The 13,568-nt window shown below is 48.2% G+C and overlaps 1 protein-coding gene across 2 annotated transcripts; it reads left to right on the top strand.

Annotated features, from left to right (window-relative positions):
• Positions 1-298: 298 nt before the first annotated feature.
• Positions 299-13,091, top strand: lpcat1 (lysophosphatidylcholine acyltransferase 1). 2 transcript variants are annotated; one of them, XM_040189206.2, is made up of 14 exons: positions 299-583; positions 5,546-5,685; positions 5,852-6,066; positions 6,234-6,346; positions 6,496-6,556; positions 7,990-8,048; positions 9,540-9,574; positions 9,720-9,774; positions 9,938-10,020; positions 10,119-10,244; positions 10,516-10,669; positions 11,606-11,704; positions 11,780-11,921; positions 12,095-13,091. In XM_040189206.2, the coding sequence occupies exons 1-14, from the start codon at positions 497-499 to the stop codon at positions 12,205-12,207; spliced, it is 1,482 nt and encodes a 493-aa protein (XP_040045140.2). In that variant the 5' UTR covers positions 299-496; the 3' UTR covers positions 12,208-13,091. The 2 variants fall into 2 exon arrangements, 1 of the variants encoding a protein (XP_040045140.2); XR_013450973.1 differs by having other exon boundaries at positions 343-583; positions 11,761-11,921.
• Positions 13,092-13,568: the final 477 nt, after the last annotated feature.

Raw genomic sequence — 13,568 nt, forward strand, 5'->3', positions numbered from 1 at the left:
TAAGGCCTTTGCTTTCATTAGGGAACTTCGTGTGACACGGGTGACCGTGGGTACGTTCCGTGCCACTGGGTTTTCAGATTTTGTCCTCGCTTTCAAAATAAAAGCTTGAACAAGATGTTGCCTCCTGAGCGCATTAAGTTCAATCCATATTTCAGGGTATAAAACGATTTGTTTTTCCTTTTAAGTTGAGGTGCGTGGTAGTACATATTTGAAAATACTTTTTTGTATTGATTGCGAATTTACAAACAGGCCGAAATATTAACGCTTAACACCGCCACGAGGACTTTATTTTGAATCCCTCGACGGGAAGTGACGTCGTTTCGTGACGCCGGCTTGATCTCTCCCCCTGGCCGGCTCCTGTGGTGGGCGGAGGACAGACTCCAAACAAACAGATAGCAGCGACTCTCCCACGCCGAGGAGCGACGAGCGCGACACTTTTATTTTGTTATTTTAAAAAAAACAAAAAAAAAACAGGAACAAGTCACGGTCGTCAGCAATGAAGTCATCAAACAGTCGCCCCTCCAGAGTGGCTACAAACCCTTTCGTGCACGAGCTGAAATTCACCATACCACAGGCAATACAGGTAAGGCAATTAAGACCACGAGAGATTAATTGATTAGACCCAACTTCCCTTTTCCAGGGGGAGAGAAAAAAGTGCACATTTGCCAACTCGCGCGCTAATTAAATTAAACCCGTAACCTCTGTCGGACACTGGTTGTTCCTGTTTTGCAAGTCAGTTGACACTGTGGGGACACAACGTGACATTTTCCCATTTCGACATAAAAGATGAAGAAGTCCTTTTTAAAGTCAAGTCAAAAGACCGTTTGGGACACGCAGCTGTGCGACGTGTCCCCGGTAGCAGTGGGTATTGTGAGCGATCCCTTGATTTAAGTGGCAATAAATAATAGAAAAATATAACTTTTTTAAAACCATCCATCGTTTGGCATTTGATGGCTCACTGTAATGAGTGCTCATCAGGATAAAGCTTTAATATTCTACTATATGGGTTTATATGATGCTGAAAACAACCAAGTGACTCCATAATAATTATATTATTATCTGAAGGACACTAGTAACGGTGACTGGGCACCAGATGAGAGTAACACTTGTGCACATGTTCTGTTTTTCTGAAGGAAACGAGCGGTTTACCCCTTTTACACACTTCTGGTCATCAATTGGGTAACTGCCCCGCAGTTCTCCATTTACCGGAGACGTCTGCGACGTGCCCCACGTGACCCCGGGTGGGTCTCCCACGTGACCCCGGGTGGGTCTTCATCGATCAAATTTGCATCAAACATTTGCATCGGCTTTTTTTTATTTTACATAATAGCTCTACTCAACCGTTTAAAAAGTCAACACGTGCCCTGCTTTCTCTCTCCCTTTGGGAGTGGGGGGGGCTGGGGTCCTAGGACGACACAACTTCAATACAGTTGGAGCACATTTGAAGAAGCGCACACACCTTGTTGAAGGCCGAACGTGAGAGAGATTCTCTGCTGCTTCGATACGGACCGACCGCTGCGGCCGCAAACCCCCCAAATCCATCGTGGAGATCGATTCGATTGTCACTGCGAGACGAGCAGGGGCTTCTCATCAATCAACCGATGGATCAATTGGTTCCCGGGCCTTGGGAGTTAAGCTGACTGCTGACGTCGTCCACCGGGCCGACTAAACCGGCAGCTTCATTCGTATTTCAAGCGGCTTCAGCGATCACTTCTTTCCTTCAGGGTTCGCTATCTAGGGTTTGCCATCAAGTATTTCCAGTTGATCCTTCCCCAAATCCCGCCCTCGAATGTAAACTGGCCAATCCTCTTGTGGCATCGGTGAGCCAAGGGTCTGACAGCTAAACGTCTCCGCTCCGCAGACGCACACAAACATTCTCCTTTTACTCTTTTACTGATTGTAACAGTGAGTAGAGACCTGCTTGACAGGTACAGTATTCATCTTTATTTTCTAATTGTCTGGATCGGTTTAACCGGCCTTCTCTGCTGAGTCACCTTCACACTCATTGTTGACCCATATCTTAGTTGTTCCATCAAAGAGTGCGGTTAGTGACCGCGTGGGCTCCGTAGGCCGCATGAAGCGGCGGCATGGGGGGCGGGGCTTAGTGAACTTCTCCTCTCTCTGCTCCAGAGAAACGCCCTGAAACAAGTTTCACCAAAAGCCAGCAACAAATATCAGAGTCTCTCTGAAGTGGTTCGCGGTCACACAGTCCGACAAAAGGAGGACGTGCACGAGCTTTATCTGTTCTCTCTGCAGCTCGGGGCTCAGTAGATGCCGGCTTCCATTCAGAGCCAAACCCACAAAGCGCCAGACTCAGGATATTGGCCTTTGCGTGCGCGCCGGCGGCTCCCAGCGATGACAACCGGTGAAAAGTGCTGAACGCTGAGCTCTGCTTTGCAAAGAGACACTAGATCCACTGGATGCTCTGACCCCCCCCCCCCGACGCGCCGCTCGAGCTGAAAGAAAGTCTTTACTGCTGCATGTTGTTGCACTTGATCGCAAACAGTAGTGAGTCTGTGTCGGGCCGTAGTTGTAAACGGGAACATGTGTGTCTCTGTCTCCCGCTGGGCAACGTGGCTGAGAGGTGTGTGTGTTTGTTTTTTCCACTCGACACACGTGTGAACGTCTTCGTGGCCCCATCGTCCAACAAACCCGAGCTGTAACTAGACGGAGAAGGAACGACTTTCTGCGCGGACGCCGCTGGGCTGCAGGTCCAGTGTGTGTGTGTGTGTGTGTGTGTGTTCGTGTGCAGGTCTGTCACATCGAGACAGCGTGTGCTGCTTGATGCATGAAGCGCATCCAGCCCCCGCCTCTCCCTCCCCCCACTCGCCCTCCCTGGAACTTTGTTTTTCTAACTTCCAGCAAAACATGATCAGCTGCCATGCGGACCAACCAGGTCAGCAAGTGGGACAGACAGATGGTAGCGATCCTTTCCGCTGAGTCACACACGGCCCAACGTCCCACAGACAGACAGGCTGTCAACTCAAATAAACCTGTGACATCCGACGGAGGCACGTGGGGTCCAGTCCTAGTAAACATCTCCAATAATTCCAGATGAACGGGAGATCTGTCTGGTTGTTTCAGTATTAACTAAAAGTGTAAAGCAAAGCGTCCGCTTAGATTTCTGAGTATAAGCTTCAAACTATTGTACATCACACACACACGTTTCCTCCAGGTAGGTAATTAAGGAAGGGTTTGACCATTCTAAGGAAAAAGCCATCTGTAATCCAACAACATGACAGACGGCAGGTTGAGGGCTTAATCCCCCCCCCCCCCCCCACCTCCTCTCAAGTGGAATCAGCGCACCTCCCTTGGCTAATTGAAAATAATGAACCAGGCCCAATTAGCCGCCACTGCGGGTTGTGGAGCACGGGAAGGTGCACAGGAGAGCTGGCTCCTAAATGTTAAATGTGAAAAAACGGTATTATTTCAAATGGTTGCTTTTGAATCTACGGGATGTAACCCGATTTGTACAGATGTTCATGGTTTGCAGAGGATGAACCCTGATGAACGCTTGGCTCATTTGTTACACATATCGTGCTTCCAGAGAGCCTCGTTTTCTGATGCTTCTGTACGTTTATTGACTGATTTAACTGTAAAAAGAAGCGTCCCGTGTCTTTCTAACTAGTGTTAATGTGTCATGACCAAATACAAGCCAAACATCCACCTCAGCAGAAGTGTGTTTACTGCTAATAAGACGGTAAACCAATGCGTGCAAAACGTGTTAGCATTGCGTTGTGAGCATGTTGGAGGGCGGCTGTGCCCTGCTGTTAATGAATAATGCTTTTTGATCACATCGGCAGTAATACGGTGCACCTATTTACCAGAACATGCAAAACAACCAATGATATCATGGCATCCGTCCTCTGGATTTTCCGAAGTGGCCTTTTGTCTAAATGAAAATCGAAGCTGTAAGATGACGGGACGCCTTACTGGCCCATGACTGTTGCCCCCCCCCCCCCCCCCCCACACACACACACACACACAAGGTGTGAGTTTGTTTTTGTGTATCCAGAGACAACGGAGCCATCGCGTCGTCCCGGAATCTTCTGAATATTTAACACCCACCAGAGTGGCCTCACAAATCCCGGCTCTTCACCCCGTCCGCCTCCACTCGGTGTGTTCCAAAGAGGACCGACGTGTGTCTGTGCGTTCCTTTCATCTAAATAATGTCACCAATGGGTTATTTTAGCACTCTGTGCTTGAGGGCTAAAAATACCTGAGTACAGTAACAAAGAGCTTCACTCCGACAGAGAGACTTTTAGGTTTGCTCACAGGGACGGTGTTCGTTACAAGCAGCGCTTCACCAGCCTTTTTTTGTTATTGTGGAGGGTCCATAAACCACGAGGAACGGTCCCCCTCCACCACCACGCCCCGGCTCATCCTCGTGACCCCCTCCCCCCCCCCCCCCCCCGGAGAGGGATGTCAGCGGCCCCTCCCAGATGGATTCGTTAAGCGCTGATGATGAGGCCGCTGTGCATCAGGCGTGGGGGTGTGGAAGGCGTCGGTGCATCATAAATCTCTCCCTTGCTGTTTATTTATTAATACAGCCCTGCAGCGTGCACCTGTGCTCCTCCTCCAGAGAGACACAGGGAGGTGGGAGGGGACGGGGGGGGGACGGCGGGACGGAGGGGGACGGAGGGGGACTGAGGGGGACGGGGGTTAGATAGGATTCCCCAGAGTGGCCACAAAAAGCCCAGTAGGAGGAAACAACTTGAAGGGGGAGCTGCATGACAAATGATGGTGCGGCGGAGCAAATAGACGCGGGGAGGGAAGGACGGATGGACACGTGGCCGAGGACGGGAGCTCCTCCGGGGACGGCGATTACACACACACACACACACACACACAGAATGTCTCTCATTACGCAGTAAGAGAAAAGGCATGACTGGTCAGCTGACCGCTTGTCTCTGCGGTGAGGAGACACTCAACTTGTCCTCGTGCAGTGTTTGCAAAGTGGCATTATCTTTTTTTTTTTTCCTAGCTTACTATTTACACAGCGACGCCTCACTGGTGTTATGCAAAAGGAAAAAGACCCTTGTCTGACCAACGGTCAGCAAAGCGCCACGATAACGGCTGGCACGGAGCGGACATTTAGAACCAAACGCACACAAACTGAATTAGTTATTCACGCGGTCTGGACTGACTACAAGTTAAAGATTTCTGGAAGAGAGTCTCTGCTGTTCCATCCGAGCTGTTGAATTATTAGACATTTCACAACTTGTTCCTCTTCAAATTGTAAAACAAATTCCTGTCCCTTTTCATTCACTTTCTCTGATTGCCGCACACGTGTGCGAATGAGTAACCTGAGAAATGTCCGAGTAACCGGAGTGATTAAACGCGTCTGCAAACCCAGAGCGGTGCGATCAGAGGCGGGCCTCCTGAAGGCGCAGCTGGAATGTGCGTTCCTTCCTCCTCTTCCTCTTCCTCGTGAAGGCCCTACTGAGCGGGAATGTGCCCCGCGGGGAGACCCGAGGCGGCGGCGGCAGCGCAGTGGAGCGACGACAATAATGTGACCGCCGGCGTGTCTCCCGTCCCTCCTCAGATCGGGCTCATGTCGGTGACGGTGTTTCCGGTGCGGCTGCTGCTGGTGGCCTCCCTCATGCTGCTGGCGTGGCCCTTCGCCTTCGTCGCCTCCCTGGGGCGATCCGACTTCGTCGTGGAGCCGCCGTCCTGGTGGATGAGGTGTGTGTGCTTTTGTCTTGTGCGAGCAAAACCAATGTGTGAAAAAGGGCAGCATCCTGTAAACGGAACAAACGAGCCTTTTGAAAATCACCGTCTTGTTTTATTGGCGTCTGTGGAAAATTCCATTCCCTCACTGTGCATCCGCCGCCCGTGTGTCCTCCGCCAGCGCCATAGACCTGTGTCTACGTGTGATCATGCGGGCCATGTGGTTCTGCGGAGGGTTCCATTGGATCAAAGTGAAAGGCCAGCGGGCGGCGCCCACCGAAGTTCCCATCCTCGCCGTGGCGCCGCACTCCTCCTACTTCGACGCCATCCCGGTGACCTTGACCATGTGCTCCATAGTCGGCAAACTGGAGAGCAGGAGCATTCCCGTCTGGGGCAGTGAGTCGTTTCCGCTTGGACATTTCTGCCCCGTAATGACGTTCAACGTCTCCTTTTTATGCAGAATGAAGATGGGGTTTTAAATAGAATGAATGATGCCGCCAAAGATGTAAAAATGATCTCTGACATTCACTGATTCACAAAACGTTTTGCCTCCGCCCTCCAAGCTCTGATCAGCTACGTCAGGCCGGTGTTTGTGTTCCGCTCGGATCAGGACTCCAGGAGGAAAACGGTCGAGGAGATCAAGCGGAGAGCCCTGTCCGGAGGCGCGTGGCCTCAGGTAAAGTACACGAAAGCTGCCCATGAATCCGTGTGCACACCCAGAGAAACGACAGGCTGAGCCCCAGATCAACAGCACACTTACGTAATGTGTGCGAGCCAGATGTTTGCGTGCATGTGCAACTCACACAGTGTTTCCTCCGTTTCCAGATCATGATATTCCCAGAGGGGACGTGCACCAACCGGTCGGGGCTCATCTTGTTTAAGCCTGGTATGTGTTCAGCTCAGTCCTCTCTAAGGCGTGACGTAAGAGGTGGACGGGGGAATCCTGCATGTATTTACTTGATGGAGTTTTAAATCGGCCAGAATTGTCGAGGCGGAGTTTCCCCCGCGCCTCGTTTACTTGTGTCGGCCATACGGAAGCATCAGTATTAGTAGCCGTTAAATTCAGCGGTGTTTAGGATCTTTTATTACGTTCATTCAACATATCCAGGATTTTTTTTTCAATTACATTTTTTGACCGTGTAACGTTTTTTGACAAATTTCAATTTATTTATTTTTTACATTTTTGAAACTTTTTTTTGAAATTTTGTAAAATATTTTTTGGCCTCATTTTTTCCCCATTTACATTTTTCTTTATATATTTTCTTTTATATTTTCAACAAATGAACCTGACTTTCTGGAACCGATTCTATAAACATTGTTCCAAAAATGTACATTCCCCTTTTTGAAATTGTAAATCAAGAAATGTAATACCTTAATTTCAAAGACCATTAAAAGATTACTGTTGATGGTTTTCAAAGTAAAATATTTATTCAACGCTATGAATTCAGTGGTGTTGCTGAGTGCTGAGGTGGAGCACAATTCCCTTATTTCTGTTATTTGCTTCTCGTGAGAGGGGGCGTGTCCCCGTGAATTCAGCCTGTCAGAGCGATCTCTCTGCTGAACTCCTACACGCTTGTACTTTAACAGGCATCTAGCGGCAATTATTTCTCATACATCACACAAGTAGGCACTGGCCTCCCTGCATGGATACGTCAGGAAAAAACCAACGACTTCTTTGTCCAGAGGCAAAAATTGTTATTACATAAAGACACAGCAATCCAAACTGAAAACGAGGTTGGGTGCTCTCCAGACTCGCTGAGACGGTAATCGTCCAACCACATCGGACAGTTTCCGTCTTTGTCACAGCCAAAGTGTGTGTGTGTGCGCGTTTTTCACGCTGCGTGTGCGCGGCGTGCTCCTCGGATACGTCCAGTCCCTTTTGTGGTTTTCAAAAGGCCTTCTCCATGAAGACGTCCCGAACGCCGTCCTCGTCCGTCTCCTCGGCTGTCTTGTTTTTATCCAGAGGGCCTGAGCGCTGATTACTCTCGTGTTCTTAAACCAACACGGAAGACCATAATTGTTAAAATGAGATGTTTGATGTTGGGGTTTACCTGTTAATCATCTGTTTTTTTTGTGGTTACAACTTTTATCATTTGGACTACTAATTACTCCGCAGCTTGTTGAAGTAGCAAAACAAGAATGAAGACTAATATTTGCACAGTGCTCAAATGACTTTTTACAGTAATAAATACTGCATGAATCTCAATGGAGAGCTTGTCCGCCAGGCTGGAGGTCGTCCGCAGGTCATCCGGGTGTTGTGTGCATGTATTAATTGATTTAAAACATCTTCTCTCGTCTCCTCTTCGTCCTTTATCTCAGGTGCTTTCATCCCAGGACTCCCAGTGCAGCCCGTGGTGCTGCGCTACCCCAACGCACTGGTAAATACGCTCTACTTGAGTCCTTCTTCGGCTCTAAACCGCCGCTATTGTCACACTTTGGACAAAGTGGAAGTTTAGTGTTTCATGTAAGAAAAACCCCGCACACGCCGACCGGCCTGTGATGTAATGGTGACGTTCCCTCCCGCTGTGTTCAATGACTTTACGTTCTAGTAGGATGATATTTCATCTCTCTCTCTCTCGCACACACAGGTGTCATGTCTCTCTCTCTCTCTCTCTCAGCAGCTCTCATCACTCTCATGAATTATGTGGCTCTTAATAGATGTTGTTGTTTCCCTTCTCGCTGCTTCCCGTCACCGTGACAGCGTGTCAGTGCGAGGCACGTAAATGAACTTCCAATGAGACCTTCTGAACCGCCAGAAGTGTTTCCCGTGCGTCCGTTTAGCGGTGAGGAAGAGACGCTGCTGGAAAACGCCTGTAACCGATCCGGACACAAAGATTTAAAAAACCAACCACACAGAATACGGATTGTTAGTGAGTCAAACGCATTGCAAAAAAAAAAGAGAGAAAAAAAGTCCTTGAGTGCACATTACCCACAATGCAACTCGACTGTGGCTGTATATCAGGAGTAATATCCAGTAGCCTGGAGCAGCGATGCGGAGCTACTGAGGCCTGCTGCGCTCACGTCTTTCTAACCACACTGCCAGAACGTGTCATTTGAGATATTCCCTCAAAGTGTTACAAACATTGTCAGTGTTCATTCTGGCCCCTTTTTAGTCAGTTGGTCCCATTAGACTTATAAGACTGGCTTTTTTCGTTTCCACTGAGCGGTACGGTACGGGTCGGTATCCTTTTATTTGTGTCTCCACTGCCAAAAGTTGAGAATGGTACCAAAAATCCAAACCGTACCGTACCACTTTTTGGGTACCCTTCCGTTGGGGCACCTGGCACAGGTGTTTGGCACTAAAGGGCGGAGCTAGACTCACTGCAGAGCGTTGATTGGTTGAAAGAGTGTCGTCATTTGCGCGTGCCGCAGGCGGAAAGACAACACACGTAACACACCTGCAGCGTGTAGCCTTTGCTCAAACAAAGAGTGTCGTCTCCTTGTGACAAACAGCCACATATCGAGAAGCGAGAACAGGATCGGCTGTACGTCCTCCGTTGTTTGCGGTTAGCTTTCAATTTTTGCGCGATCCAATGACGTCAATCTACTTTCAAGCGACGTTACCACTACTTTCTGGAATACACCACGCATATCATGTAAGGATACTGTTGGCGGTGAAAACGCTCGCCAAATCATGGTTAACAGACCCGACCCGTACCGACCCGTACCGTACCGCTCGGTGGAAACGCGCCATTAGGTATCCTTTGGCGGTGATGAGTAGTATGTTTAAAGCGTGTTGGTCTTCAGCCATCTGCATTTGCACGCAGGACCGCTCTAAACCGCTGATCCAGGAAGTTTGAGAAGTGGTTGGGAATTGACTGTGTGTTTTTTGTCCTGAGCCGTTTCCTCTCTCTCCTTCCTCCCCGCAGGATACTATTTCATGGACGTGGCAAGGTCCCGGCGCGTAAGTGTTTGTCTTTGTCTCACGCGCCTTCACTCTTACACACACACACACAGCCTTCAGAACACCAGTGACCTGTTTTCCATTAAGCGTGAACGTGGTGAAAGGCCGCAGGGGAAACCGCCTCTATTGTCTCTGCGTCTTGCAGGTTCAAGCTGCTGTGGCTCACTCTGTGCCAGCCTCACAATCCCCTGGAGATCGAGGTGAGTCGCTCAGTCAACCAGCAGTGTGCAGATCCCATCACCGCTCCTTGTCCCGCTGCCTTCAAGCTCCTTCTTTCCACGCTATGAGAAGTGTTGGAATGCCATGTGTGTAATTCCTCCATTGTTGTCGGGAGGTGTCACACCGGGTTCCCTCTTTCCTCAGTACCTCCCTGTTTACACTCCATCCAACGCGGAGAGGGGGGACCCTGCCCTGTTTGCCAACAACGTCCGAAAGCTCATGGCCAGGTGAGCTGGTTTGTGTGTTTTCCAAGCGTGTTGACACACGCACACACACAGACGCACGAACGTCCTCGCCGACCTCTCGTCCCTGCGCCCCGAATTAGGGCGCTGCAGCTTCCGCTCACGGACCTGTCCTTCGACGACCGGGAGATCAGCCTGTCGCGGGGCCCGCTGCGCATCCACGACTACAGCGGCCTGCTGGAGTTCAACCGGCTCGCCTGCCGCCTGAGGTGAGTGGAGCGGGGCCCGATCAGCTGGTCGAGCTGGTCAAACCGGATGCGAGGTGGCTCTAAATCCGAGACGTGGGTTTCTCAAGCGCAAATGGGAATTTACTTATTTCGAAATTTGTGTTACATTTCATTCACGTTTTTATTGCTGTCAAGTTGCGTCACTTCAATTGTAATGAAACCGCTGCAAATAGCAAACGTAACGTTTTTTAATGAGTTTTTTTTTCCCGTGTATTAATAGCATGTGATTTTGTTTGTGCTTTTCTCTTACCAGGCCGAGAGCAGGAAGGACGGACAAAGTGCTGGAGGAGCAGGCGAGGAGAGCCAGGAAGCTGCAGGCAGACGCGCTGAGCGCCGAGGACTTCGCCCAGTTCCTCGATCTGCCGCTCACGGACACGCTCGCACGAGTCCACAGCCTCTTTGACCAGGTGAACGCACTCGTTATCGTTAGAAATAATGTTTACATGATGTGCACTTGGGTTACTGGTAAGAGATGCACGGCACGGTGTAATAGTAGAGATTAAAGGGGACATTCCAGATAGGAAAAGCTAATCTTATGGGTTAAAAGTTAGCGGCTGTATCGCACTGTGATGCTGTTACTGGTACAGTATCAATATTTATATCAATTATTTTTGCCATTGACTCCGATTGTTATTGTAAGCATCATAAAAACATATTTTAGTGCCATGGTTACTATATTATTACATGTCATTTAGCCGACGCTTTTATCCAAAGCGAATTACAATAATTGCATTTCAACCATAAGGATATAAACTCAAGAGCAAGAAACAAAAAACAAAAAACAAAAAATTTCCTCAAATAAGCCAGTTTACAATTTTGTATAGACAAGTGGCGTTATAAGTACAATTTAAAGTGCTACAATTTGCTTTATATGAGGGAATATAGCACTAAAAAGGCGTTCATAATTGTTTCCAGTTAGGTCTGAGAAATATGCTGCATTCTAATCCTGGAGATGCGTCTGGATATGTAAACATTTGATCCTTTAAAGTGCCTCAACATCACTACCTGCTGTTCGACCTTCCTGTTTTTAGGCCTCTTTTGTGGTCGTTTTTAACAGCTCAGGGTTTGCAGATTGTTTCTGATCCGCCTCTTTGTTAAAGGCCACACAGTGGCTCTGATTGAAAGCACCCAGAGGATCACTTTCCTTTGTCTGAGGTGACAAACTCTTTCAGTTCGGGTTCACGCGCCGCCCCCTTGTGGGGAACATGAAATCTGCTAAATGCCCGAAACATCAATAAGTCTGAAGGGATTTTTGCTCACTTTGATTTTTGATGATTTACATGATTACATTACTTTTTTTTTTTTTTTGTTCATTCTGCTCACTGGGATCATTTTGTTCGCAGCGTGGAGACGGACTGATAGACGCCCGGCTCTATGTCATCGCTCTGTCTACCGCTCATCGACCATCGCAGTCGTTGGAGACCCTCAAATTGGCCTTCGAGGTGAGCGCGTGCTCCGTCGAATCCCTTTCCGTCCAGGTTTTAATTCATTCCCTTAGTATTTATGTTGCCGTGCAGATGTATGAGAACGAGGAGACCGGGGACGTCCTACGACGGGACCTTGCCGCCATCTTGGAAATAATGTTGGGAGTGAAAAACGTGGAACTCTCGAGTCTGTTTTCATCGCTGAAGGGGCCTCACAGGGCGACCATCACGTACGGTGCGTTTCATTTCTACACATAAGAGACCAGTGCGGAGATGATTGTCTACAGATTTCCCATCTGTTGACAAATGGAAATAAAAGATATTTTCCCCTAGATACCTAGAGGTTTAATCCCAGTAGGACTCATGTTACTTATAACCATTTTCTATTTTTTTTCACCCCTTTTCCAGATGAACTTTGTCATTTCATAGAGCACCACCCGTCCTTCGTCGAGGATTATCTCAATTTTGAAAACCACCCGCGGCATCGACCGAAGAGCAACGGCCGCCACAAGGACGACTGAGGAACCGTTGGCCTCCGCCGACCGATGCGACGGCATGTCCGATGCCTCTCGCGGCGCCTCCGTGCCTTCCAGTGCCGGTGGAGAAAAGGAGCTGACGGAGTTGTGCGGAGCACAGATGATGGAGACGCGTGTCTCACTTTTCTTCCGAGCTCTTCGCCTTCCTTCACATTAGTTTCCCCATTGTGATATAAAAAAAACAAACATTTTTTTCCCCTTTTCCAGACATATTATTTATTGCTGGTTGTATTGTTTTACTTTCTTTTATGTATGACTTGCATATATTTGAGAAATGTGTTGACAAAAGGGACTTTTTGTCAGACAAATGGACCCTCACTGCCCCGTCCTGCTGCTCCTGTACGTACGTCGCCCTGTGTAGAACATCTTACACGGTATGCGTCACGCTGCCGTCGTGCGGTAACGCTACAAACCACGTGATGGAAGAATCTGACACGTAAGCCGATGAAATCATTCTTCACTTGGAGAAGCTTTCCCACTGCCATTAATAGACCTCTTTGCCGTGATGAGAAGAGCCGTGAAGTGACTTCTAATGTCTTAGAATGAATACCGATCAAATCTCCCCGATATGCTTTTTGTTTTTATGATGATTTTATTGGTTAAAAAAAATTAGTCATGTTTCTTTTTCGTGTTCAGATTTTTCTCCCTCACAAGGAAAATATCTTCTTAAAAGGTAGTGTTTTTTTTTTTTTGTTATAGTAAGAAACATTTCGACGGATGGTTTGGAGCAATGGTTCCTTAATGTAACCCTCTCACAGATATTACATACGACAGATGAAAAATAGCCTTCTGGCTAACTGCTACATTCACAGGAATGTTTTATTAATGTGCACTGTCCCTACCAAATAAACCAATATAGAAAAAATAAATACATCTTGTACATTTTTGGTCTAGATTTTTATAGAAATAACTGCTGGCTCACCCGACCGGACACGTTTTGTTCTGTTGACGTAAAGTGTAACTATCAAAGCTCCTTTCCTTTACTTGAATGAGATGAGCATTGACTGTCTGAGTCCACTAGGGGGAGCTCTGCTTTCACTCATTCAAGGTGCTCTGACTTTAGGGACGCATCACCTGAATGAATTAAGTCCAATGTTCACGAATTCCATAAAGCCCTCCCTGTTGTTTAATAATATATTTTATTATTTACTTCCTGAGCTGTGTACTCTGTTACACGTGTTGCACCACCACCACCATCATCATCATCATCATCATCATCGTCGTCGTCCGTGTCTCCACACCGTCCCTGCTTTCATCGTGTCGGAGTCCGCGTGGTGGTGCTCGCTCCCCAGACTAAACGCACCGCTGCTCACCTGATGGACAGCAAAAGCATTACCTCATCCCTC

The sequence above is a fragment of the Gasterosteus aculeatus genome, chromosome 10 (genome assembly GCF_964276395.1).
Source record: "Gasterosteus aculeatus chromosome 10, fGasAcu3.hap1.1, whole genome shotgun sequence".
Classification (NCBI taxonomy): domain Eukaryota; kingdom Metazoa; phylum Chordata; class Actinopteri; order Perciformes; family Gasterosteidae; genus Gasterosteus; species Gasterosteus aculeatus.

Excerpts from the sequence above, each read along its gene's own strand:
- lpcat1 (XM_040189206.2), top strand. The coding sequence starts at position 497 with ATGAAGTCATCAAACAGTCGCCCCTCCAGAGTGGCTACAAACCCTTTC. Across the intron at positions 6,067-6,233 it reads GAGCATTCCCGTCTGGGGCA|CTCTGATCAGCTACGTCAGG; the intron begins GTGAGTCGTTTC and ends CCGCCCTCCAAG. Across the intron at positions 11,922-12,094 it reads CAGGGCGACCATCACGTACG|ATGAACTTTGTCATTTCATA; the intron begins GTGCGTTTCATT and ends CCCCTTTTCCAG.